This window comes from Haliotis rubra, unplaced genomic scaffold, assembly GCF_003918875.1.
Source record: "Haliotis rubra isolate DU_JTF1 unplaced genomic scaffold, ASM391887v1 Scf496, whole genome shotgun sequence".
In the NCBI taxonomy this organism is placed as follows: Eukaryota; Metazoa; Mollusca; class Gastropoda; order Lepetellida; family Haliotidae; genus Haliotis; species Haliotis rubra.
Genome location: NW_025767186.1, coordinates 293,420 through 320,747, shown reverse-complemented (window position 1 = coordinate 320,747; position 27,328 = coordinate 293,420). Strand labels below are relative to the sequence as shown.

At 43.7% G+C, this 27,328-nt stretch overlaps 1 protein-coding gene across 1 annotated transcript in view; it reads right to left on the bottom strand.

Moving 5' to 3' along the window:
• Positions 1-27,328, bottom strand: part of LOC124291554 — a 124,820-nt gene that overhangs the window by 11,421 nt on the left and 86,071 nt on the right. Inside the window, exons 9-17 of the mRNA XM_046728570.1 lie at positions 26,794-26,846; positions 23,557-23,617; positions 22,457-22,528; positions 20,893-20,949; positions 10,098-10,309; positions 9,743-9,788; positions 8,671-8,739; positions 5,790-5,849; positions 4,634-4,716 (exon numbers count right to left, since the gene is read on the bottom strand). Of these exons, the coding sequence (XP_046584526.1) occupies positions 4,634-4,716; positions 5,790-5,849; positions 8,671-8,739; positions 9,743-9,788; positions 10,098-10,309; positions 20,893-20,949; positions 22,457-22,528; positions 23,557-23,617; positions 26,794-26,846 (713 nt within the window). The remainder of the gene's footprint in view (positions 1-4,633; positions 4,717-5,789; positions 5,850-8,670; positions 8,740-9,742; positions 9,789-10,097; positions 10,310-20,892; positions 20,950-22,456; positions 22,529-23,556; positions 23,618-26,793; positions 26,847-27,328) is intronic.

Below are 27,328 nucleotides of genomic sequence, written 5' to 3'. Positions count from 1 at the left end.
GCTACCGATAGTTCTGTGGTGGAGATGACTGTAGGCATGCTACTGATAGTTCTATGGTGGAGATGACTGTAGGCATGCTACTGATAGTTCTATGGTGGAGATGACTGTAGGCATGCTACTGATAGTTCTGTGGTGGAGATGACTGTAGGCATGCTACTGATAGTTCTATGGTGGAGATGACTGTAGGCATGCTACTGATAGTTCTATGGTGGAGATGACTGTAGGCATGCTACTGATAGTTCTATGGTGGAGATGACTGTAGGCATGCTACTGATAGTTCTGTGGTGGAGATGACTGTAGGCATGCTACTGATAGTTCTGTGGTGGAGATGACTGTAGGCATGCTACCGATAGTTCTGTGGTGGAGATGACTGTAGGCATGCTACTGATAGTTCTGTGGTGGAGATGACTGTAGGCATGCTACCTGATAGTTCTATGGTGGAGATGACTGTAGGCATGCTACCGATAGTTCTATGGTGGAGATGACTGTAGGCATGCTACTGATAGTTCTATGGTGGAGATGACTGTAGGCATGCTACTGATAGTTCTATGGTGGAGATGACTGTAGGCATGCTACTGATAGTTCTGTGGTGGAGATGACTGTAGGCATGCTACTGATAGTTCTATGGTGGAGATGACTGTAGGCATGCTACTGATAGTTCTGTGGTGGAGATGACTGTAGGCATGCTACTGATAGTTCTGTGGTGGAGATGACTGTAGGCATGCTACTGATAGTTCTATGGTGGAGATGACTGTAGGCATGCTACTGATAGTTCTGTGGTGGAGATGACTGTAGGCATGCTACTGATAGTTCTATGGTGGAGATGACTGTAGGCATGCTACTGATAGTTCTATGGTGGAGATGACTGTAGGCATGCTACTGATAGTTCTATGGTGGAGATGACTGTAGGCATGCTACTGATAGTTCTGTGGTGGAGATGACTGTAGGCATGCTACTGATAGTTCTATGGTGGAGATGACTGTAGGCATGCTACTGATAGTTCTGTGGTGGAGATGACTGTAGGCATGCTACTGATAGTTCTATGGTGGAGATGACTGTAGGCATGCTACTGATAGTTCTGTGGTGGAGATGACTGTAGGCATGCTACTGATAGTTCTGTGGTGGAGATGACTGTAGGCATGCTACTGATAGTTCTATGGTGGAGATGACTGTAGGCATGCTACTGATAGTTCTATGGTGGAGATGACTGTAGGCATGCTACTGATAGTTCTATGGTGGAGATGACTGTAGGCATGCTACTGATAGTTCTGTGGTGGAGATGACTGTAGGCATGCTACTGATAGTTCTGTGGTGGAGATGACTGTAGGCATGCTACTGATAGTTCTATGGTGGAGATGACTGTAGGCATGCTACTGATAGTTCCATGGTGGAGATGACTGTAGGCATGCTACTGATAGTTCTGTGGTGGAGATGACTGCAGGCATGCTACTGATAGTTCTGTGGTGGAGATGACTGTAGGCATGCTACTGATAGTTCTGTGGTGGAGATGACTGTAGGCATGCTACTGATAGTTCTATGGTGGAGATGACTGTAGGCATGCTACTGATAGTTCTATGGTGGAGATGACTGTAGGCATGCTACTGATAGTTCTGTGGTGGAGATGACTGTAGGCATGCTACTGATAGTTCCTATGGTGGAGATGACTGTAGGCATGCTACTGATAGTTCTATGGTGGAGATGACTGTAGGCATGCTACTGATAGTTCTGTGGTGGAGATGACTGTAGGCATGCTACTGATAGTTCTGTGGTGGAGATGACTGTAGGCATGCTACTGATAGTTCTATGGTGGAGATGACTGTAGGCATGCTACCTGATAGTTCTATGGTGGAGATGACTGTAGGCATGCTACTGATAGTTCTATGGTGGAGATGACTGTAGGCATGCTACTGATAGTTCTGTGGTGGAGATGACTGTAGGCATGCTACTGATAGTTCTGTGGTGGAGATGACTGTAGGCATGCTACTGATAGTTCTATGGTGGAGATGACTGTAGGCATGCTACTGATAGTTCTATGGTGGAGATGACTGTAGGCATGCTACTGATAGTTCTATGGTGGAGATGACTGTAGGCATGCTACTGATAGTTCTGTGGTGGAGATGACTGTAGGCATGCTACTGATAGTTCTATGGTGGAGATGACTGTAGGCATGCTACTGATAGTTCTATGGTGGAGATGACTGTAGGCATGCTACTGATAGTTCTATGGTGGAGATGACTGTAGGCATGCTACTGATAGTTCTGTGGTGGAGATGACTGTAGGCATGCTACTGATAGTTCTATGGTGGAGATGACTGTAGGCATGCTACTGATAGTTCTGTGGTGGAGATGACTGTAGGCATGCTACCGATAGTTCTATGGTGGAGATGACTGTAGGCATGCTACTGATAGTTCTATGGTGGAGATGACTGTAGGCATGCTACTGATAGTTCTGTGGTGGAGATGACTGTAGGCATGCTACTGATAGTTCTATGGTGGAGATGACTGTAGGCATGCTACTGATAGTTCTATGGTGGAGATGACTGTAGGCATGCTACCGATAGTTCTGTGGTGGAGATGACTGTAGGCATGCTACTGATAGTTCTGTGGTGGAGATGACTGTAGGCATGCTACCGATAGTTCTATGGTGGAGATGACTGTAGGCATGCTACTGATAGTTCTGTGGTGGAGATGACTGTAGGCATGCTACTGATAGTTCTATGGTGGAGATGACTGTAGGCATGCTACTGATAGTTCTGTGGTGGAGATGACTGTAGGCATGCTACCAATAGTTCTGTGGTGGAGATGACTGTAGGCATGCTACCGATAGTTCTGTGGTGGAGATGACTGTAGGCATGCTACCGATAGTTCTATGGTGGAGATGACTGTAGGCATGCTACTGATAGTTCTATGGTGGAGATGACTGTAGGCATGCTACTGATAGTTCTGTGGTGGAGATGACTGTAGGCATGCTACTGATAGTTCTATGGTGGAGATGACTGTAGGCATGCTACTGATAGTTCTATGGTGGAGATGACTGTAGGCATGCTACTGATAGTTCTATGGTGGAGATGACTGTAGGCATGCTACTGATAGTTCTGTGGTGGAGATGACTGTAGGCATGCTACTGATAGTTCTGTGGTGGAGATGACTGTAGGCATGCTACTGATAGTTCTGTGGTGGAGATGACTGTAGGCATGCTACTGATAGTTCTGTGGTGGAGATGACTGTAGGCATGTTACTGATTGTTCTATGGTGGAGATGACTGTAGGCATGCTACTGTTAGTTCTATGGTGGAGATGACTGTAGGCATGCTACTGATAGTTCTATGGTGGAGATGACTGTAGGCATGCTACTGCTAGTTCTATGGTGGAGATGACTGTAGGCATGCTACTGATAGTTCTGTGGTGGAGATGACTGTAGGCATGCTACTGATAGTTCTATGGTGGAGATGACTGTAGGCATGCTACTGATAGTTCTGTGGTGGAGATGACTGTAGGCATGCTACTGATAGTTCTGTGGTGGAGATGACTGTAGGCATGCTACTGATAGTTCTATGGTGGAGATGACTGTAGGCATGCTACTGATAGTTCTGTGGTGGAGATGACTGTAGGCATGTTACTGATAGTTCTATGGTGGAGATGACTGTAGGCATGCTACTGATAGTTCTATGGTGGAGATGACTGTAGGCATGCTACTGATAGTTCTATGGTGGAGATGACTGTAGGCATGCTACTGATAGTTCTGTGGTGGAGATGGGTGTAGGCATGCTACTGATAGTTCTGTGGTGGAGATGACTGTAGGCATGCTACTGATAGTTCTATGGTGGAGATGACTGTAGGCATGCTACTGATAGTTCTATGATGGAGATGACTGTAGGCATGCTACTGATAGTTCTGTGGTGGAGATGACTGTAGGCATGCTACTGATAGTTCTGTGGAGATGGGTGTAGGCATGCTACTGATAGTTCTATGGTGGAGATGACTGTAGGCATGCTACTGATAGTTCTATGGTGGAGATGACTGTAGGCATGCTACTGATAGTTCTATGATGGAGATGACTGTAGGCATGCTACTGATACTTCTATGATGGAGATGACTGTAGGCATGCTACTGATAGTTCTATGGTGGAGATGACTGTAGGCATGCTACTGATAAATCTCTGGTTGAGATGACTGTAGGCATGCTACTCACCTGTTATGATGGAGGTTACTGTAGGCATGCTACTCACCTGTTAATGTGGAGGTTACTGTAGGCATGCTACTCACCTGTTATGACAGAGGTTACTGTAGGCATGCTACTTACCTGTTATGATTGAGGTTACTGTAGACATGCTACTCACCTGTTATGACAGAGGTTACTGTAGGCATGCTATTCACCTGTTATGATGGAGGTTACTGTAGGCATGCTACTCACCAGTTATGATGGAGGTTACTGTAGGCATGCTACTCACCTGTTATGATGGAGGTTACTGTAGGCATGCTACTCACCTGTTAATGTGGAGGTTACTGTTGGCATTCTACTCACCTGTTATGATGGAAGTTACTGTAGGCATGCTACTCACCTGTTATGATGGAGGTTACTGTAGGCATGCTACTCACCTGTTAATGTGGAGGTTACTGTAGGCATGCTACTCACCCAGCTATGTAACCAAAGTGCTGTAAATAGTCCGTCCTCCGGCCACATGCTGACACCTCAGTGTACGAGTGGTTGAGCAGTGTCTGCAGCAATGATACAAACACAGACAATCTAGAAGATTACAGATCAGCGCAATTTTATTATGGAGCCAAATCTGTTTGACCTTGCTGTTTAACTCTGTTCTATATAACATGTCAGGTATTGAGTGGCAGGCTGTATGAAAGTGTCTGGTGCAGGTAAGTGCAAGTGTCTAGTGCAGCTGAAAGTAAGCATCTGGTGCAGCTAAGTGCAAGTATCTGGCGCAGCTGAAAGCAAGTGTCTGGTGCAGATAAAACCAAGTGTCTGGTGCAGCTGAAGGCAAGTGTCTAGTGCAGATGAAAGCAAGTGCTTGGTGAAGATGAAAGCAAGTGTCTGGTGCAGATGAAAGCAAATGCTTGGTGAAGATGAAAGCAAGTGTCTGGTGCAGATAAAACCAAGTGTCTGGTGCAGCTGAAGGCAAGTGTCTAGTGCAGATGAAAGCAAGTGCTTGGTGAAGATGAAAGCAAGTGTCTGGTGCAGATGAAAGCAAATGCTTGGTGAAGATGAAAGCAAGTGTCTGGTGCAGATGAAAGCAAGTGTCTGGTGCAGATGAAAGCAAGTGCTTGGTGAAGATGAAAGCAAGTGCTTGGTGAAGATGAAAGCAAGTGCTTGGTGAAGATGAAAGCACTGTAACAAATATTTCGCAATGCACAATGCCACTCACAATCAGTTAAATGGGAATAGCTACATACAGTTTTGGTTGAGGAATATGGACTTGAGCCCTATTTATGGTGCCAGGTACATATCTGTATTTTGACGTTGTTTAGGGGTTTGTATCTGTAGTACCTGTGTCGACAACACCCCCTTCAGCTCAAATGCATGTGTGGTGCAGCCAAATGTAGGTCTGCGTGTGTTACCATAGATCTGGCATAAGCACCAGTAACCACAGGCTGGTCATGTGATCAAGTCCACTCACAAAGAACAGAAAAGATCTTCACATAGCAAGTGATTGTGAACGTGGCATTGGCTTGGGAATAACTTCAATCAGTCCTTCATTCAAAGTTTAAGGCAACCAAGAACTTAGGCTACCCCAAATGACAACCTTGACATGGGTGTGTTGAAATCTGCCACGACCTACCTTGCCAGTCTCTGTGTTCGTAACGATGATGCCCGTCTCAGAAGTCTCCACTGTTACTCCCTGGCAACAACAGGAACAACGTATCAGGTTCGGTCTCATTATCATAGAACCAACGATAGCTCCAAGCAGGCATGTTGGCTACTGTGGGAATGTCACACTAAACCCTTCTGGGGCCTATCACCATAAATCATCCCACACAAGTCCTTCATATGGCATAGTTACTAATTACCATTACAGACAGTTACCCATCCTGCCCCCTCCACCACCCATCCCACCTCACACAACACCAGACAGTTACCCGACCCTGCCCCCTCCACCACCCATCCCACCTCACACAACACCAGACAGTTACCCGATCCTGCCCCAGACAGACAGCTCATTGGGCACAGTTCCCCACACAACACCAGACAGTTACCCATCCTGCCCCCACCACCACCCATCCCACCTCACACAACACCAGACAGTTACCCGATCCTGCCCCAGACAGACAGCTCATTGGGCACAGTTCCCCACACAACACCAGACAGTTACCCATCCTGCCCCCTCCACCACCCATCCCACCTCACACAACGGCAGACAGTTACCCGATCCTGCCCCAGACAGACAGCTCATTGGGCACAGTTCCCCACACAACACCAGACAGTTACCCGATCCTGCCCCCTCCACCACCCATCCCACCTCACACAACACCAGACAGTTACCCGATCCTGCCCCTCACCACCACCCATCCCACCTCACACAACACCAGACAGTTACCCGATCCTGCCCCAGACAGACAGCTCATTGGGCACAGTTCCCACACAACACCAGACAGTTACCCGACCCCCCCCTCCACCACCCATCCCACCTCACACAACACCAGACAGTTACCCGATCCTGCCCCTCCACCACCCATCCCACCTCACACAACACCAGACAGTTACCCGATCCTGCCCCTCCACCACCCATCCCACCTCACACAACACCAGACAGTTACCCGATCCTGCCCCCTCCACCACCCATCCCACCTCACACAACACCAGACAGTTACCCGATCCTGCCCCCTCCACCACCCATCCCACCTCACACAACGGCAGACAGTTACCCGATCCTGCCCCAGACAGACAGCTCATTGGGCACAGTTCCCCACACAACACCAGACAGTTACCCGACCCTGCCCCCTCCACCACCCATCCCACCTCACACAACACCAGACAGTTACCCGATCCTGCCCCCTCCACCACCCATCCCACCTCACACAACACCAGACAGTTACCCGATCCTGCCCCTCCACCACCCATCCCACCTCACACAACACCAGACAGTTACCCGATCCTGCCCCCTCCACCACCCATCCCACCTCACACAACACCAGACAGTTACCCATCCTGCTCTCCACCACCCCCTCCACCACCCATCCCACCTCACACAACACCAGACAGTTACCCGATCCTCCACCACCCTCCCACCCATCCCACCTCACACAACGGCAGACAGTTACCCGATCCTGCCCCAGACAGACAGCTCATTGGGCACAGTTCCCCACACAACACCAGACAGTTACCCGACACCTGCCCCTCCACCACCCATCCCACTCTCACACAACACCAGACAGTTACCCGATCCTGCACCAGACAGACAGCTCATTGGGCACAGTTCCCCACACAACACCAGACAGTTACCCCATCCTGCCCCCTCCACTACCCATCCCACCTCACACAACACCAGACAGTTACCCGACCCTGCCCCTCCACTACCCATCCCACCTCACACAACACCAGACAGTTATCCGATCCTGCCCCCTCCACCACCCATCCCACCTCACACAACACCAGACAGTTACCCGATCCTGCCCCTCCACCACCCATCCCACCTCACACAACACCAGACAGTTACCCGATCCTGCCCCTCCACCACCCATCCCACCCCACACAACACCAGACAGTTACCCGATTCCTGCCCCTCCACCACCCATCCCACCTCACACAACACCAGACAGTTAACCGATCCTGCCCCTCCACCACCCATCCCACCTCACACAACACCAGACAGTTACCCGACCCTGCCCCTCCACCACCCATCCCACCTCACACAACACCAGACAGTTACCCGATCCTGCCCCTCCACCACCTATCCCACCTCACACAACACCAGACAGTTACCCCGATCCTGCCCCTCCACCACCCATCCCACCTCACACAACACCAGACAGTTACCCCATCCTGCCCCTTCCACCACCCATCCCACCTCACACAACACCAGACAGTTACCCGATCCTGCCCCAGACAGACAGCTCATTGGGCACAGTTCCCCACACAACACCAGACAGTTACCCGACCCTGCCCCCTCCACCACCCATCCCACCTCACACAACACCAGACAGTTACCCGATCCTGCCCCTCCACCACCCATCCCACCTCACACAACACCAGACAGTTACCCGATCCTGCCCCCTCCACCACCCATCCCACCTCACACAACACCAGACAGTTACCCGATCCTGCCCCCTCAACCACACATCCCACCTCACACAACATCAGACAGTTACCCCATCCTGCCCCTCCACCACCCATCCCACCCCATCAAAGACAGTTCCCCACCCTACCCACACAACATCAGACAGTTACTCCATCCTGCCCCCTCCACCACCCATCCCACCCCATCAAAGACAGTTCCCCACCCTACTCCCCACACAACATCAGACAGTTACCCCATCCTGCCTCCTCCACCACCCATCCCACCCCATCAAAGACAGTTCCCCCACCCTACCCCACCAAACAGTTACCCCATCCTGCCCCTCCCTCACCCATCCCACCCCATCTAAGACAGTTCCCCACCCTATCCCACACAACACCAGACAGTTCCAAACCCTACCACCTCCCCATATGAAGCAGGCACCCACCTTTGGGTTCTTCCGAGAAGAGTTGACGATGTTGACAACAGCATCTTCTATCCTGTCGACTCTGCCATCCTGGAGACAGAGAAAACACACACTAACCACACAGCTCATTCGGCACTCAGCTCATCACATTCTCAACACACAGTTCCGTCAGACAGACACACAGATAGAGAAAACACACATACACGACACAGCTCATTGGGCACTCAGCTCATCACATTCTCAACACACAGTTCCGTCAGACAGACACACAGATAGAGAAAACACACATACACATAGACACAGCTCATTGGGCACTCAGCTCGTCACATTCTCAACACACAGTTCCGACAGAGAGACAGACAGACAGACAGAGAAAATACATACTCACCACACAGCTCATTGGGCACTCAGCTCGTCACATTCTCAACACACAGTTCCGACAGTCAGACAGACAGAGAAAACACACACTCACCAAACAGCTCATTGGGCACTCAGCTCATCACATTCTCAACACACAGTTCCGACAGACAGTCAGACAGACAGAGAAAACACACACTAACCACACAGCTCATTGGGCACTCAGCTTGTCACTTTCTCAACACACAAATCCGACAGACAGTCAGTCAGACAGAGAAAGACAGACAGACACACAGACAGACACACAGACAGCTCGTCACATTCTCAACATATTTTTGTATACATTTAGGTGGGCATATGATGTATGTTCCACGAATTTCATTTATATGGCAGCTATCTGTAAATAATCGATTATGGAGCAGGCATTCAACAACATGATTATAGATCTATGTACTTGGGATACAATGACATGTGTCAAGAAAGTCAGCCAGCCTGTTCATCTGGCCCTGTTAGTAGTCTCTTGCGACTTGCACACGCTGCTTGAGACCAATGCTAACCAGAAACTTCACAGGCATGTGTGGCAAGAGGTGTGATTGCTGACAAATAGCCTGTTGAATGGACAGGCAAATATTCTGAGGATTGTTAAAACATGAAAGCTATATAAGCATTAAGAAAGTGGACTGATAAAAATGTGAAAAGGCTACACAGTGAGTAGTAGAGCAAAATGAGGACTTACAGTTCCAAGGAATACCTCGCCCAGGTAGGTGACGGTGTACACAGCCCTGAAAGGAGAAAACAGGTGGAGTTATCCAGGCAGGTGACGGTGTACACAGCCACTAATGTACTTTTCAAGTACCTTTCAGTTTCTCCATAGTAGACATCTGTTAATTTTGTTTCATACACACATCAATACGTGCACTTAAAGTCATGCAACCCGTAATATAATAATTGACATTTATGGAAGAACAATTAATATCACATCGACCACAGAAAACGCCGTTGTTTCTCAAAGATCCAGTGCTACCCCCACAAGCTTTTGTATGTGTTTCTGCTTCACTGACATATACCAACAGACAGTGGCCTGGGCTCACCTGCCATCTGGGCCATGTACTGGTAACTCATCCTTCTCATCCTCTGGGAGGAGAGCATGGGCAGGCATCCTGTGGTCACTGTTGTCACTGTTCTGCTGCTGCTGCTGTTGTCGCCGTCTCAGTGTTTCATTGAGAACAGCTTGTGGGTCCATGTCCAGCTGACGGAGCAGCTTTGAAATTGGACGAAATATCTGACCGTGGGCATCGACACTCTGTCAAGAAATAAAATATTACGTTCATTATTGACATCACATATTCTAGTGAGTGAACCCCATACCTTACAGTTGCAGGGTAGATCCCCAGACCTTACAGTTGCAGGGTAGATCCCCAGAGCTTACAGTTGCAGGGTAGAACCCCAGACCTTACAGTTGCAGGGTAGATCCCCAGACCTTACAGTTGCAGGGTAGAACCCCAGACCTTACAGTTGCAGGGTAGAACCCCAGACCTTACAGTTGCAGGGTAGATCCCCAGACCTTACAGTTGCAGGGTAGAACCCCAGACCTTACAGTTGCAGGGTAGAACCCCAGACCTTACAGTTGCAGGGTAGAACCCCAGACCTTACAGTTACAGGGTAGAACCCCAGACCTTACAGTTGCAGGGTAGAACCCCAGACCTTACAGTTGCAGGGTAGAACCCCAGACCTTACAGTTGCAGGGTAGAAGCCCAGACCTTACAGTTGCAGGGTAGAACCCCAGACCTTATAGTTGCAGGGTAGAAGCCCAGACCTTTTAGTTGCAGGGTAGAACCCCAGACCTTACAGTTGCAGGGTAGAACCCCAGACCTTACAGTTGCAGGGTAGAACCCCAGACCTTACAGTTACAGGGTAGAACCCCAGACCTTACAGTTGCAGGGTAGAACCCCAGACCTTACAGTTGCAGGGTAGAACCCCTGACCTTACAGTTACAGGGTAGAACCCCAGACCTTACAGTTGCAGGGTAGAACCCCAGACCTTACAGTTGCAGGGTAGAACCCCAGACCTTACAGTTGCAGGGTAGAACCCCAGACCTTACAGTTGCAGGGTAGAACCCCAGACCTTACAGTTGCAGGGTAGAACCCCAGACCTTACAGTTGCAGGGTAGAACCCCAGACCTTACAGTTGCAGGGTAGAACCCCAGACCTTACAGTTACAGGGTAGAACCCCAGACCTTACAGTTGCAGGGTAGAACCCCAGACCTTACAGTTACAGGGTAGAACCCCAGACCTTACAGTTGCAGGGTAGAACCCCAGACCTTATAGTTGCAGGGTAGAACCCCAGACCTTACAGTTGCAGGGTAGAACCCCAGACCTTACAGTTGCAGGGTAGAACCCCAGACCTTACAGTTGCAGGGTAGAACCCCAGACCTTACAGTTGCAGGGTAGAACCCCAGACCTTACAGTTGCAGGGTAGAACCCCAGACCTTACAGTTGCAGGGTAGAACCCCAGACCTTATAGTTACAGGGTAGAACCCCAGACCTTACAGTTGCAGGGTAGAACCCCAGACTTACAGTTGCAGGGTAGAACCCCAGACCTTTTAGTTGCAGGGTAGAACCCCAGACCTTACAGTTGCAGGGTAGAACCCCAGACCTTACAGTTGCAGGGTAGAACCCCAGACCTTACAGTTGCAGGGTAGAACCCCAGACCCTACAGTTGCAGGGTAGAACCCCAGACCTTACAGTTGCAGGGTAGAACCCCAGACCTTACAGTTGCAGGGTAGAACCCCAGACCTTACAGTTGCAGGGTAGAACCCCAGACCTTACAGTTGCAGGGTAGAACCCCCAGAACCCCAGACCTTACAGTTGCAGGGTAGGGAACCCCAGACCTACAGTTGCAGGGTAGAACCCCAGACCTTACAGTTGCAGGGTGCAGGCAGAACCCCAGACCTTACAGTTGCAGGGTAGAACCCCAGACCTTACAGTTGCAGGGTAGAACCCCAGACCCTACAGTTGCAGGGTAGAACCCCAGAGCTTACAGTTGCAGGGTAGAATTTAGATAAGACTGGATCATGAAACTCTCTCAGCTAAGACTAAGACTGAGACAGTTACCATGGCAATTTTAGAATGATGTAATCATGTCCGGTCAGTCTTAATTGAGGAGAATAGTTTAGTAGCAGGCACCGGCTGAAATGTTCTAAACAAGTCAACTGACGCTTTTATCCTTGTTGCGGTGAATTTTAGTGTCTTTACGGTTGGGATGTTTTCGAAAATACACCAACACGAACGCCTAAGTGCGCTTTCTGCCATATTGCATTGGACAGTGTTTACAAAATCACGTTTCGCGAAGGCCGGTATTGAGACGCCTATTACATCACATATATTTCATATTCAGCTGCGACAAATGCATCACTGAAGTCCTCATACATTTTAGTATCAAATAAGAAATGGTCTTTATCACTAAAACCAAGTGTCTAGCTGATAAGAAACGAAAGATCTATGGGGCATGAAAACAAACGCTGCGCGAAATACAGCACTTGTTGAAATGTAAACACAGAAAAATTCAGACTTTACACTGAGCATGCATAGGCTCAATACTTTTAGAACATACATGGAAAGAGTATCGTAGCAAGAAATAGCAAATTAAAAATAGATGCAATATAGTAATGTGATATGTTAATACAAAATTGTCAAAGTTTCTGTGCAGCGTGACACCATGACTGACGGAAAATCTCCCAAAACAACAACGGTAATGATCGGAATATCTGGCTTTTTCTCTTACTTACAATGAAAACGATAAAACATGTAACAATACACAGATAGTCAGAATCATTCCGATTACTTACATCACACATTTATGTACAAACAATCCCCGAATCGAAGGAAAGGTCCTCGCAAAATCCTGTGTACCCATGTCACCGAAGCCGCCATTTTGTAAGAAATCGGTCAACGTTAGTGATGTCATATGCCTCAACATTGTTGTTACATATTTGGCAATTTCTTTGAGGTGAAGGTCGGTTGAATAAGAGTAAACACAATCGCCATGTTCCACCGATTACACTTTCAGTGTATATTTTGAGTATCTTTCAGATATTTTTTCATGAAACTAATTTCATTATCTACATTTAGCCTTGCTCTATATCATATCCTTGGATATAGGGTATACGTTTTTCATTCTTTCAAGGGTTTTGTTTGTTTGAATAATATTTACATAAGAAATAGATATGTGGGCATCTCGGGGGTTAAGTAATAAATTAATATAATAGCTTCATAGCGGGTGGGGTAGGTTAGGTAGTTGGGTGGGCGGCTGACGTAGTACCTGCCTTTGTAGTCCTATGTGTAGAAGCTTAGGCCCATGCGGACCTCGTGGCCGGGGAGACAGGACGATGTCACGCTTCTTGCATGCTCCGCCATCTTGAGTGGCAGAGATGCAAGGAGCGACCACGAGTCTTGTATCAAGACCAAATTAAGTTTCCACTTATTGTTTATTGTTTTTAGGGAATGTCGTGTTGATTTAGTGATAGCTTGGGGAGGGGGAGAAATAGCATAAGAATAAGTAGGTTTTATCTTCTTATTTTCGGGAGTAGGCATAAGGGGTGGACATAATCAACAGTTTATTGTATGTTGAGTAGGATTTAGGTAGGTTTGGAGGGGGAGAAATACGTAGGATTGTTTGTTGGCCTTGATCTAACTTTCTCATTCATTTATTTTTCCAATAAACAAGAATGGAAACATAATACTCTTTTGTTGTGACTTTCATTGAGTTTAAGTTGGGAAAACCTGTCAGGAATCACTCACACAGAACCCGCAGACAAGACGTACTGACCACGCCAAGAGACCAATTCTAAAAACACAACGCAAAGCATAACATCTCAGTAGCCAACTGACACTTGTCATACATCCGCAACTTTCTGCTGTCACTGGGCGTCTATTTTACACACTCACGCGCTAGGCGCCTATTACAGATGTACTGAGTGTAGTACACCATATCTTAAACCCTTAATTATTAGAACAAACGAAGGAGTAACTGCAACATGTATGCTGGGACTCTCTATTATCGCGGCACGCGAAAACATCGGGAAAGCAGAAACACCACGTCCCGCATCGGCTGTTTACATATGCAAATTACGTAAAAAATATATTCATCGCTCTTGAAAAAGTCATTTATTTCATTTGAATGTTATGTGTAATCGGAGAAATATTAAAGCATTCATCTTTTCAGTAAGTTCTAGAACATTTTGAAACTAGCATGACCCCTACTGCCATTACATCTAGCATGAATCAAAACTTACTTCACCAAAAGCAATCCTGCAACAACTATAAGGTAATTTGCGTATTAGCCGTGCTAAAAATATAACAGGAAGTGACGTATTGATGCAACTTCACTCTGCACACGGCAGCAACTTGTATGGTACGTTTTAAGCCGGAAAATGATGATATTACTAATGTGAATGAAATTCCTAAATATTTTTAAATGATCAAACTATTAGATTCGTTACTTGTCTTAGTAAACGGTTCACAGTGTCATCTGCTTGTACCACATGCCATAGTAAGAAAATAGCAATACCGCGATAATAGAGACAATCGGAATTGCCGCAATGGTATTAAACGAGTTGCGACCATGTGTCATATTACTTGTGACAGAAATGAAGATTAAACATCAGTCAACTGAAAATATATATAAAATGCTTAATGTGAGTAGCCGTTCATTATCCCGATGGCGACAACATTAACTACCACGATAATAGAGGGTCCCATGATACTTGTGGCAGACTCAAATATATATATATATATATGTACATAGGTTTTAGTTAGGAAGATTATTATAAGTATCAAGGTGGATGGCATTGTTTCCACTTAATGACTTACTCTATTAAACAATAAGAACACCTGTAAGAATCTTAGTAACGTTTTATACTTTATTTTATTCTAATTCCTTAGCTCTGCATAGTAAGCCTTGTAAATCTCAGTCTAACCTCCACTAATTGTCACACTGCATGCTTCCAACACTCTTTGCTCCAGCTCTCAGTCATTTCTATTGTTTTACTGATAGGCCAAGCTGGCCACAGCTTAACTACAATGTTCAGATTTTAAACTCAGATGCTGTTTGTACTGTTGAAGGAGACATATAGCCAGAGTCATGGGAATTTTATGACGATTTAAGGTTGGTTCATATTGTATAAAATGTTGTATATGTCAGGGTAGAGACTGCGATCTGGTAGAATCGGAGATTCTACCAGTAGAGATTGCGATCGGAGTCTCTACCAGTAGAGACTGCAATCGGAGTCTCTACTGGTAGAATCTCCGATCCTACTAGTAGAGATTGTAATCGTAGTCTCTACTGGTTGAATCAGAGATTCTACCAGTACATTTTCCAATTCAGCTGGTAGAAACTACGATCCTACTAGTAGAGGCTGCAATCGTCTTCAACTGGTAGAAACTCCGAGTGATCTATGGGTAAACAACAAAGACACTTTTTGTTGAACAGTACTATGCATTTTATTCAGATATAACACTAGACTGTTCTACACTTATTCATGACACTTCTACAGATATATTAAGGACTAAAAATACAAATGTGACTTGAGAGATCATATTACAATATATACATATATTACAAAACTGATTACAAGCAAGATCAATTGCATAATCAGTGTTTGCCCTAGGCATAAAAATATCATCATGACTCCCTGGTGTCATGAGAGGGAGTCATGGACATGTTTTGGGGAGTCAACTTCTTTCATCAAGAGATCAACTGTTATTGTTTAATAACAACAGGTCCAAGTAAGGCAGGTCAGGTATTTAATCAGCACTGAGCAGTTAACTGGCAAACATTAAACTTAGTAGTTTTAAACAACAATAAATTACAATATGTACTCAAACTTAAACTAAAGTAAAGTTATATGAACTAACAGCCCAGGTCGTGCATTGCCTAAACAATGATGCGAGCTTATAAATTTACTGCGTATTTGAGACAATTTGTGAGTCAAATACGCAGGTTTTCTGCATCATGGCAAACACTGCATAATCATAAGTACTAAACTTTATTTTGGCACACGTTAGTTGTTGATGGGTGGCACTTTGTTGAGCATTTCATTCCTTGTTTTTTGCACCTACATCTGTTTGTTACACAGCTCCCCTTGCAAGAACATACAGTTGATCCTTGTGTCCTACTTACTGTCCAACCGTTGTTCATTCTTGAAGCATGGATGAGACTGATTTCGTCAAGACTGTGGACATCCTTTTGCTCCAATGATGGAAAAAAATTTGGACTCCACTCAAAAAACTCAAAAAGCAAAAACAAACTACCTTACTCCAAAACAGACTTAACAAATAAAGTTAACAAGATAACAATAAATAAGTTCAATTATAACTGGCAAATAATAGGAAAACATTATTCCCACTTATTATACTTGCTTATTATACCAGTAGAGACTCCGATCGCAATCTCTACTGGTAGAGACTCCGATCGCAATCTCTACTGGTAGAATCTCCAATTCTACCAGATAGCAGTCTCTACCCTGACATATATATTAAGGCTGTAACGATTCACTCACATATTCGTTGAATCGAACCGTAGCCCTTCATGAATTCAATTCGTTATTCGTGGTAACCAGAACCGAATATTAACGAATATTTACGATTTTTTTTAAGGGAGCACGTGTTACTTGAACCCTTGTGTACTTTTGGAAAGTGAGATGTGCAAGAAGGGATTATGTACTAGCCTTGCAGTAGTGCAAGTCATGTGAGTTTGCCAAGGCTGCACATGGTACTGTTGATTAACTATTACATACCAAATTTTTAGTGTCAGGAGATCACTGGTTATTGCTGTGACAAATTAACACTGTCAACATGGGCGTCCATATTGTGCATAAATAACTTAACTACAATATTGTATTCGTGAATAATTATTCGTATTCATTACCCAATATTCATGATATGTATCATATTCGCCACATGGTGTATTCGTTGCAGGCCTAGTATATATGGACAGTTTCTTGTTTACTATAATTAGAAATATAATTATAGTGGCATGTAAGTCAGACTTGGCTTACTTGAAATATAATATATCTTATAAATATGTATAGCTGAAGATGAACTATCAGATCACTGTGTTATTGTGAGTATATGTATTGTTTATGTATTGAACGCAATCCTAAACGTATATCAACTAAATATCAGACGACTTATAAAAGTAATTACTAGTCTGCTTGGATGCATGCCCGTATGTTTGATATGTGTGATTGATTGACACATATAGGTAATATTACATGTGATTTCATGTTTTATTTATGTGGCAAATGCTATTGTACTGTTAAACATTATTTTATATCATATCACTTGTATATATATTGTTCTCTGCATACATACGTATTTGTTATGCAGATCTGTGATCATTCACAAGAATATCCTCCATTATGATCAGCTTGGGTACAACCAGCCTGGTATGTAATACCTGACCAGATTCCCTATATACCAGAAATGTATTTACTATAATACTTTCTAAAGATACCTACAGTATGTCTGTATGATCGTTGTATATTTGTATTAATATTATGCAACATTATAACTTGTGACATAGTTCAGATGTATTTAATTAGGTGTATCTTATAGACTTAATGAGTGATTTGAACATGTACATATTTATGTGATTCTATTTAATATACTTTCTTATATGTTCTTTCAGGCTGTTTAATAAATAGACCAGAAATAAACAAAATGGCCTCACAACCCACAGCCGTTTGTATTCTTTAAAGGACGCAAACAAGGCGCTGTTATATACTTAAATAGTTCCTATCATGTGCAATATTCGCCATTCGGACCAATATAACAGTTGCATATGAACAGGTTATGAACAGCGATTTAACTTTCATGACCCTGGGGCCAGGTGTTGTGAAATATTCTTTTTACGTCAAATTGATGCCAAACAGGTGCGCGTGTTGTTCATATTAAGATACAAAGTCAAACCGTCTAATTATGGATCTATTCAGGACATTATTTAAATGGTAAAATCAGTCATTTTAAGTTCTGTCGCAAGAACGTTAAATTCAGACATAGAAACCGAAACCTTTTATACAATTCAAGGAAATCGTATATATACTGATCAGCATACCAATGTCGTCTTTTTCCGACGTCACAAAATACATAAAACAAGCAATGACGTCAACTACAATGTTGTAATATTTTCAGTAATTCATTACATTTGAAGATATGGCTAGTACTCGGTTAATAATGATGCAAAATTAGTCAAATACATCTACACAAACAGGAGAATATGTGAATTTAAGAACTAATTTACATATCGGATAGGGCCATTGAAATCGTTTTTACGTGCTTTCTCATGTAGTACATTGTCATTTTTTCTTATAAATTGTGAAACTACTAAAACGTATCTGCTCACTTTGGGGAACTTTGTATTGGAAGTGGAATGTAGTTTGGTTCACGGTGAACAAAACATAAGGAAAATATAGCGTCCGTATCCACAACGAATTCTCTCCAAGTGATCTGAGTTACATTGACCTAGTGTTAAGCATAGCGGAGTTATGCCCCCTAATCTTTATACGTGCATGACCTCTCTGTCGTCGATTGACGTCATAGAAGAAAATCCATTTTTGACATTTATTGCGAGTCATTTTTAATGTTGAGCGTATAACATTATTCATAAGCACATAACTCCAGTTCATATACACTTATGTCGTTAAGATATCTGGCTGTATTTTCTTCTCTCACACTTTCCGTAAAGATGCCACATTAAAAACATCGTAGCACAGTGCTTTTATCGGTGCACAATCAAAAGCAGAGAAATTTACTGTTTTTTAACGCATAACAAAATTTTGGACATCATTTAGCAGTGTTTATTTCTCAAACTGCCGAGGTATTTGCATTTATATTTATACACAAGCGCAAATCTCGCACACGATCACTTTTCAAACCTTTTGAATATGTGCGCCTGAAAAAAACCTCGACATCAAAAAGGGCTTAAGACTGGTAGGTAGCAGTCTCAGGATTTAAGACAAAAAATGATCTCAGTCTTAACTTTTAAGACTAAAAAATGTACATGATCCCCGATTTAAGACACCTTTTTGGACTTAAGTCATTTAAGACACAGTTTTAGAACCCCAGACTTAAGGTCACTTATAGTTCAGGGTAGAAGCCCAGACCTTAAGTTGACCCCTTACAGTTGGCCAGACCCCAGACCAGTTGCAGGGGTAGAACAGTTGCCCAGACCTTACAGTTGCAGGGTAGAACCCCAGACCTTACAGTTGCAGGGTAGAACCCCAGACCTTACAGTTGCAGGGTAGAACCCCAGAGACCAGGGTAGAACCCAGACTTACAGTTGCAGTTGCAGGGTAGAACCCCAGACCTTACAGTTGCAGGGTAGAACCCCAGACCTTACAGTTGCAGGGTAGAACCCCAGAACAGTTGCCAGACCTTACAGTTGCAGGGTAGACCTTACAGTTGCAGGGTAGAAACCCAGTTGCAGAACAGACCTTACAGTTGCAGGGTAGAACCCCAGACCTTACAGTTACAGGGTAGAGGGTAGAACCCCAGACCTTACAGTTGCAGGGTAGAACCCCAGACCCAGTTGCAGGGTAGACCTGACCCCAGACCTTACAGTTGCAGGCAGGGTAGAACCCCAGACCTTACCCCAGACCTTAGTTGCAGGGTAGAACCCCAGACCTTACAGTTGCAGGGTAGAACCCCAGACCTTACAGACCTTACAGTTGCAGGGTAGAACCCCCAGACCTTACAGTTGCAGGATAGAACCCCAGACCTTACAGTTGCAGGGTAGAAGAACCCAGTTGCAGACCTTACAGTTGCAGGGTAGAACCCCAGACCTTACAGTTGCAGGGTAGAACCCCAGACCTTAGTTGCAGTTGCAGGGTAGAACCCCAGACCCAGTTACAGTTACAGCAGGGTAGAACCCCAGACCTTACAGTTGCAGGGGTAGAACCCCAGACCTTACAGTTGCACAGGTAACCCAGACCTTAAACCCCAGACCTTACAGTTGCAGGGTTGCAGGGACCTTACAGTTGCAGAACCCCAGACCAGTTGCACAGACCTTACAGTTGCAGGGCAGAACCCCAGACCTTACAGTTACAGGGTAGAACCCTGACCTTACAGTTACAGGGTAGAAGTTGCAGGGTAGAACCCCAGACCTTACAGTTGCAGGGTAGAACCCCAGACCTTACAGTTGCCCCAGACCTTACAGTTGCAGGGTAGAACCCCCCCAGACCTTACAGTTGCAGGGTAGAACCCCAGACCTTACAGTTGCAGGGTAGAACCCCAGACCTTTACAGTTGCAGGGTAGAGAACCCCAGACCTTACAGTTACAGGGTAGAACCCCAGACCTTACAGTTGGTAGAACCCCAGACCTTACAGTTGCAGGGTAGAACCCCAGACCTTACAGTTGCAGGGTAGAACCCCAGACCTTACAGTTGCAGGGTAGAACCCCAGACCTTACAGTTGCAGGGTAGAACCCCAGACCTTACAGTTACAGGGTAGAACCCCAGACCTTACAGTTACAGGGTAGAACCCCAGACCATATAGTCTGTTGTATAATGCCACACTCAGCAATCCTCCAGCTGTATGGCTGTATATAGTCTGTAAATAATCGGGTCGGGACCAGACAATCCAGGGATCAACAGCATGAGCATTGATCTACGCAACTGGGATACAATGACATGTGCACCTGTCAACCCAGTCAGCGAGCCTGACCACCCAATCCCGTTAGTCGACTCTAACGACAAGCATGGGTTACTGAAGACCAATTCTAACCCAGATCTTCCTGTACTAATACATCAACTGTGTGGTCACTGCAACTGTGGATCATCACATGTTAGCTAAAATGTTGGACGTAATCTCCATCTAGAAGGGTACATACCTTTACAAAGCCTGCATATACTGGTAATCCCCTGTACTGGTGAAACAGGTCTTGTACCTGCAGGAAAAATACTATGTTACGGTTTGTCCATACCAGGAGTAGGTATCGCAAGTGGAAGAGAGTACAACAGTCAACAGGATATCAGAAGTAGGTATCACAAGTGGAATGAGAGTACAACAGTCAACAAGATATCAGACTGACTGACTGACTGAGTTTAGTTTTACGCCGCTTTTAGCAATATTCCAGCAACATCACGTGGAATGGGGACAACAGAAATGGATATCAGAAGTAGGTATCCCATGTGGGGATTACAACCCGGGTCTTCGGCGTCAAGATATCAGAAGTAGGTATCACAAGTGGAATGAGAGTACAACAGTCAACAGGATATCAGAAGTAGGTATCGCAAGTGGAAGAGAGTACAACAGTCAACAAGATATCAGAAGTAGGTATCACAAGTGGAATGAGACTACAACAGTCAACAGGATATCAGAAGTAGGTATCACAAGTGGAAGAGAGTACAACAGTCAACAAGATATCAGAAGTAGGTATCGCAAGTGGAAGAGAGTACAACAGTCAACAAGATATCAGAAGTAGGTATCACAAGTGGAAGAGAGTACAACAGTCAACAGGATATCAGAAGTAGGTATCACAAGTGGAATGAGAGTACAACAGTCAACAGGATATCAGAAGTAGGTATCGCAAGTGGAAGAGAGTACAACAGTCAACAAGATATCAGAAGTAGGTATCACAAGTGGAATGAGAGTACAACAGTCAACAAGATATCAGAAGTAGGTATCACAAGTGGAAGAGAGTACAACAGTCAACAGGATATCAGAAGTAGGTATCACAAGTGGAATGAGAGTACAACAGTCAACAAGATATCAGAAGTAGGTATCACAAGGGGAAGAGAGTACAACAGTCAACAGTCAACAGGATATCAGAAGTAGGTATCACAAGTGGAAGAGAGTACAACAGTCAACAGGATATCAGAAGTAGGTATCACAAGTGGAATGAGAGTACAACAGTCAACAAGATATCAGAAGTAGGCATCACAAGTGGAAGAGAGTACAACAGTCAACAGGATATCAGAAGTAGGCATCACAAGTGGAAGAGAGTACAACAGTCAACAGGATATCAGAAGTACGTATCACAAGTGGAATGAGAGTACAACAGTCAACAGGATATCAGAAGTAGGTATCACAAGTGGAAGAGAGTACAACAGTCAACAGGATATCAGAAGTAGGTATCACAAGTGGAATGAGAGTACAACAGTCAACAGGATATCAGAAGTAGGTATCACAAGTGGAAGAGAGTACAACAGCCAACAGGATATCAGAAGTAGGTATCACAAGTGGAAGAGAGTACAACAGCCAACAGGATATCAGAAGTAGGCACACAAGTGGAATGAGAGTACAACAGGGTATCAGAAGTAGGCATCACAAGTGGAAGAGAGTACAACAGGATATCAGAAGTAGGCATCGCAAGTGGAAGAGAGTACAACAGTCAACAGGATATCATCAGGTTATATAGAGTACAGCATTTGACATGATATCAGCCTACTTACCTTGCCCCGTTTGACCCCACGCAGACTCTCTCCAAACATGTCATCCATCACATCTCCTGGGGCCACCTTGCCCTGTACACACCCCCAGAACACAGGGTTACACATCATAGTCAGCAATAATATGTGGTACATGTGCCACAAGCTGTCACTAGTATGGGGTGTATTGTAAGCATCAGAAGTGGTGTGGGAATTCAGTTCTGACAGGAACAAGAAGTTACAAAGCTACTCTTTATTTGAGCTGGGAATCTGCAAATTATTTTTGCACTGACAGAGCAGGTATTTCACTGATTGTGAGCTTGTTTACTGTCCATATGTTGTGCATTAATTGTCCCCAGGACAATGATGCTGGTGTTGTCACTGATTGTGAGCTTGTTGTTTACTGGTGAGATGAATTTGGGTTTAACGTCGTACTGGAGAATATTTCGCTCAAATGACGACGTGCATGCGTGTGTATGTGTTGTTTACTGTCCATATGTTGTGGATTAATTGTCCCCAGGACAATGATGCTGGTGTTGTCACTGATTCCTACAGCAGCATATTCCCCATCCATACAGTAGTGACAGTTACCAAAATACATTGCTTATCACAGCAGCTTTCTACTACTACTATTCAAGTCTAGGTCAAAAGACCCTTGGTACAAAAGCCCCTCGACCAAAAGACCCTCTCGACAAAAGCCCCTCGAAATATGACCGAAAGCCCCTCACTTTATGTATTAATGGGAACATAAGATTAAAGACAAGAAATTATTAATGACATGAAACATTTTATTGATTCATAATAAAATGATTCTACATAATATGGGAAATCCTAAGTTTGGCTGGGAGAAATGTTGCTTTGCAAAACACCAAGTTCCTTTATAGGTTTCCTCCATTTCCTATACATTGATGCCATAAAATACTTACAATACTTTATAAAATATATAAGAGGAATGAGAAAAGTTCATTATGCTTCATAAAATATTAAATACGTTTTCCCACTTAAAATATTGCATAAAATATATAAGAGCCATGAGAAATGTTCATTCTTTCATGAAATACATGAATCGAGGGGCTTTTGACAGGGATGCTCAAATTAGATAGGGTGTTGTTATGACGACTTACATCCTCTCCAGCAACTCCTTCTGCCTCCACATCCACCACAACCAGGTAGCTGTTCACCTCCCTAAATAAACACAACACTTTACTGTTACTTCTACCACAACCAGGGAGCTGTTCACCTCCCTAAATAAACACAACACTTTACTGTTACTTCTACCACAACCAGGGAGCTGTTCACCTCCCTCAATAAACACATCACTTCAGTTTTACTTTAATGGGGCACTGATCCAGCGCGATTAACGTTTGTCAGCCCCTGCTCCCTCGACAGTGACTGACATGGGGGCAGGGCAGCTGTCCACCTTGACAGAATCTCTTCAAACTAAACAATGGGACAATGAGAACGGTGGATGCCCATCAGCTGCCGTTATCTGAATATATTCCTGGTAGTTCTTGTCTGATTGTAATAAAGTATCCCAGCAGTGTGGGTTTCTTCGGATTTTCTGATGCATGCATGACATGATGACTGATCTAACTTGATACGATTTCTGTCTTTTTTTACCTCAATATTAAATTCTGTCATGTAACAATGCATTGTCTATTGACTTTTATCTTACCTCACACATAAATGTCGTTTTCTGATTGGCTGAGCGCTCTTCTATAATTTTCAATGTACCCCACTTACAAGCGAGTAACATTTCAATGTACCCCACTGTCAATGGCAACTCATTTGGTACTTCGTGGTAAGAATTCTTTATCTCGAATAGCATTGAATCACGTATGATGTACGGAAATTATCGATGTTTTGCGAATGCAAATCAATGGAAGGGAGATAACTCTAAATCTGTTTTTCTTGTCAGCAAAATCTAGCGATGGCTACAAAGAGATTTGTATCCGTGCTTCAAACAATTCAAAATTAACATTGAGGTGTTCGGTAAGATAAATACGTTGTTCACTGGTCCCTCGGGGCCCATGGGTTGATGTACCCTCGATGTTTGTTTATGTTCCCCTCGCCCTTTGGGCTCAGGGAACATTGAGGGAACATCAACCCATGCCCCCCTCGTGACCAGTGAACAACTTATAATGTTTGATATTAAAAACACACATTTAGTCTGGAACCTAATCAACCCCACTTTGTCATTGCTAGAAAAATCTGAAAATTTACTTAGGTTCATAAGTATATACATTTTTCCAACTTTAGTACACAGCAAATGTTTATATGTATTTCTTTTGCAACAATGAAGTTCCGTTCGTATACTCAAAACAGCATCGACCCCTAAGTTTTTTAGGCAATTAAAATTGCATGCAACAAAGCGATTACTACTCCCTTGTTGTAACCCATGTTTGGTGGTATAAACCTACACATTTATTTGTCGGCATTAGCTTGATGGTCAGATAATGAATTTATAACAGGTATAATTAGTAGCAGACCACTCAGATTACCTGACAAATGTTCCCATTTAGCATTTCTTGTGTCTGTTATGTAATATGCATATGTAAGTGCAGCAAGATGAATTATCAGCTGAGTAAAAAAAACAAAGATCGATCAAAGGATTAACCGATAACACGCTATAACACGCTGATTGATTAATATTACTTTTATCTTGTACAGCGAATTTGTCAAAAGGTAGTGTTTGTGTAGATTTACTAATGTACACTGAATACATTAACACTCTGTTGTAAAGTGCCTGTGTAAAAACAACGTCCTTCCTTCAAAGGATTAACCGCCAATACGTTGATTGACTGCTCATTGTTGACTAACTAAATTACTCTTTTAAAGAAAGGTAGACATCATGGAAATAGTTGTCAGGTGTGCTATCTCGGGTGACAATGAAGCTATACACCAATTTGAAAACACTGGAACAGTCACGTGACCAGCTGAAAAACTATCACTAGTTATAACATTATGTACATTTTTTCATACTGTAAATCATGAAATAAATGCATCCCGAATTTAATGCGAGTGCAGGGGTCTAGTCTAAAATGCGTCACAAAATTAATGCGAGCTCAGGAATCTGATGGTAAAATGTGACAACCTCATTTTCTTTTACACTTCTTATTTACCAAATAACCTGAACTGAGCTTATTAAACAACGAATGGAAATGAGCTGACGATGTTTTGATTACGCTGCCATGATTGATCACGTGAATGCTTGCTACTACTTGTCTTATGACAACATTTATAAACGTAATCCAACTTGAAAGACTTCTCTTGAAAGGATTGCTCAAATTAAAAGGTGAGCGAAATGCATCATTATAATAATGCGAGAAGAGTACAGACGCATTTTTTTTGCATTAATAAAATGCTCGCATTAATTTCATGATTTAGCGTATTAGACTGTTAAATGACACATGACATGGAACAGATTTCTTTGTCAGACGCAGAGAAATGGCATATCATTCCTTTAAGTGGATATTGATAGATATTTTCCTTGAACATGGTAATAGCCTGATATTATTGCTTTAACTTTACTCTATTTTAATTTCAATATTTGTTTTTTGTTTTTATTCATTTTTCGTAGCATTCAGCAGAATCATTCCACTTCATTTTTTTTCGTCGTTAAGTTCGATGAGACAGACAACATACACGAGATCGCACTTGCTATCATAATAATGAAGATGGAAATATTAATGAGAATAAAAGATGTAATCTTTGTTGATCAATGTAAGGATATACATATTATACTTATACTACCAACTACACATGCAGGTGGTGCAGCAGAGTTTTCAACCCAGTCAAAAATTCTGGGATATCATATGGGTAGTCGTAGAGGAAAAACAAAATCAACAATCAGTCCCACGGAATTGCTCTGGATCAGTGTCCCTTTAATCTCCTTGTATGTTTAGTACATGGAAGCAATCGCTGAAATAGGATCTGAGTTGTTGCGTAGTTTAGTGAAGTTACTAGTATATTAAATGAAACATTTAGAATTATTTTACTTTAAATTAATGGACAATTTGTCAGGTGGAACACTTGCACAAACTGTAACTCCCCTACAGCACTCAACTTGAACAAGGGGAGGCTTCTATGGATAAACAACTTGTTTATCATTAATGTGAGCGATGGTTCTGTGTAGCTGCTCTGCTATCACTGACATCAAGTAAGTGGTACAGCAAGTGATACTGCATGGATGGCTGCTATATAGTAACATGACTAAAGTTGGCTCAGCAAGGTGATTGATGCTTACACAGTTGATAATACTGATTTGCCAAGTTGGAGGATGTTTACACAATAAAGAGATTGCTTCACAAGCTGATTAAACTAGGAATGCTTTACACAAGATATGACAAGAAGTTACTCACTGGAAATGGATTCCGAGGACATCACATGGTACAAACTCATACTCCCTGTATACCTACAACAGAGGACAACCATAAGGACTGGGAGTAATTACTGACAGTCCCACAATTCTTACTCTGTGTACACACAACCCTCATACCAGGCGATCAAAGTCCATTTCTCCTCGGTTTCATTTCCTATAAGTCTACATATTTATACAAACATGTCATGGTTAACTTTCAGTGAAAAAATATCCTAATCATGTGAAACAAAATTGTACATGCAGATTTATCTTCACTTACAATGATGGTCCAGCTTCACGGAGTGACAGTTAAACCAGAAGTCTGTGCTCTGATACCCGGGAGTTACCTCCCTTGGCCCTTACTACCTCATATTCTCCATGTGTCAAAACTTGCCCCTTTCTGTAACCTCCAAGACGACTCATCCCCCTCTCGATGATTGTTATGTACAAAAATACGACAAACCAATCAGAACGAGTTAATGATTGTGGTGCTTTAATAAAAATAATCTTGAGCACTTAAATTGTTTATGGCATTG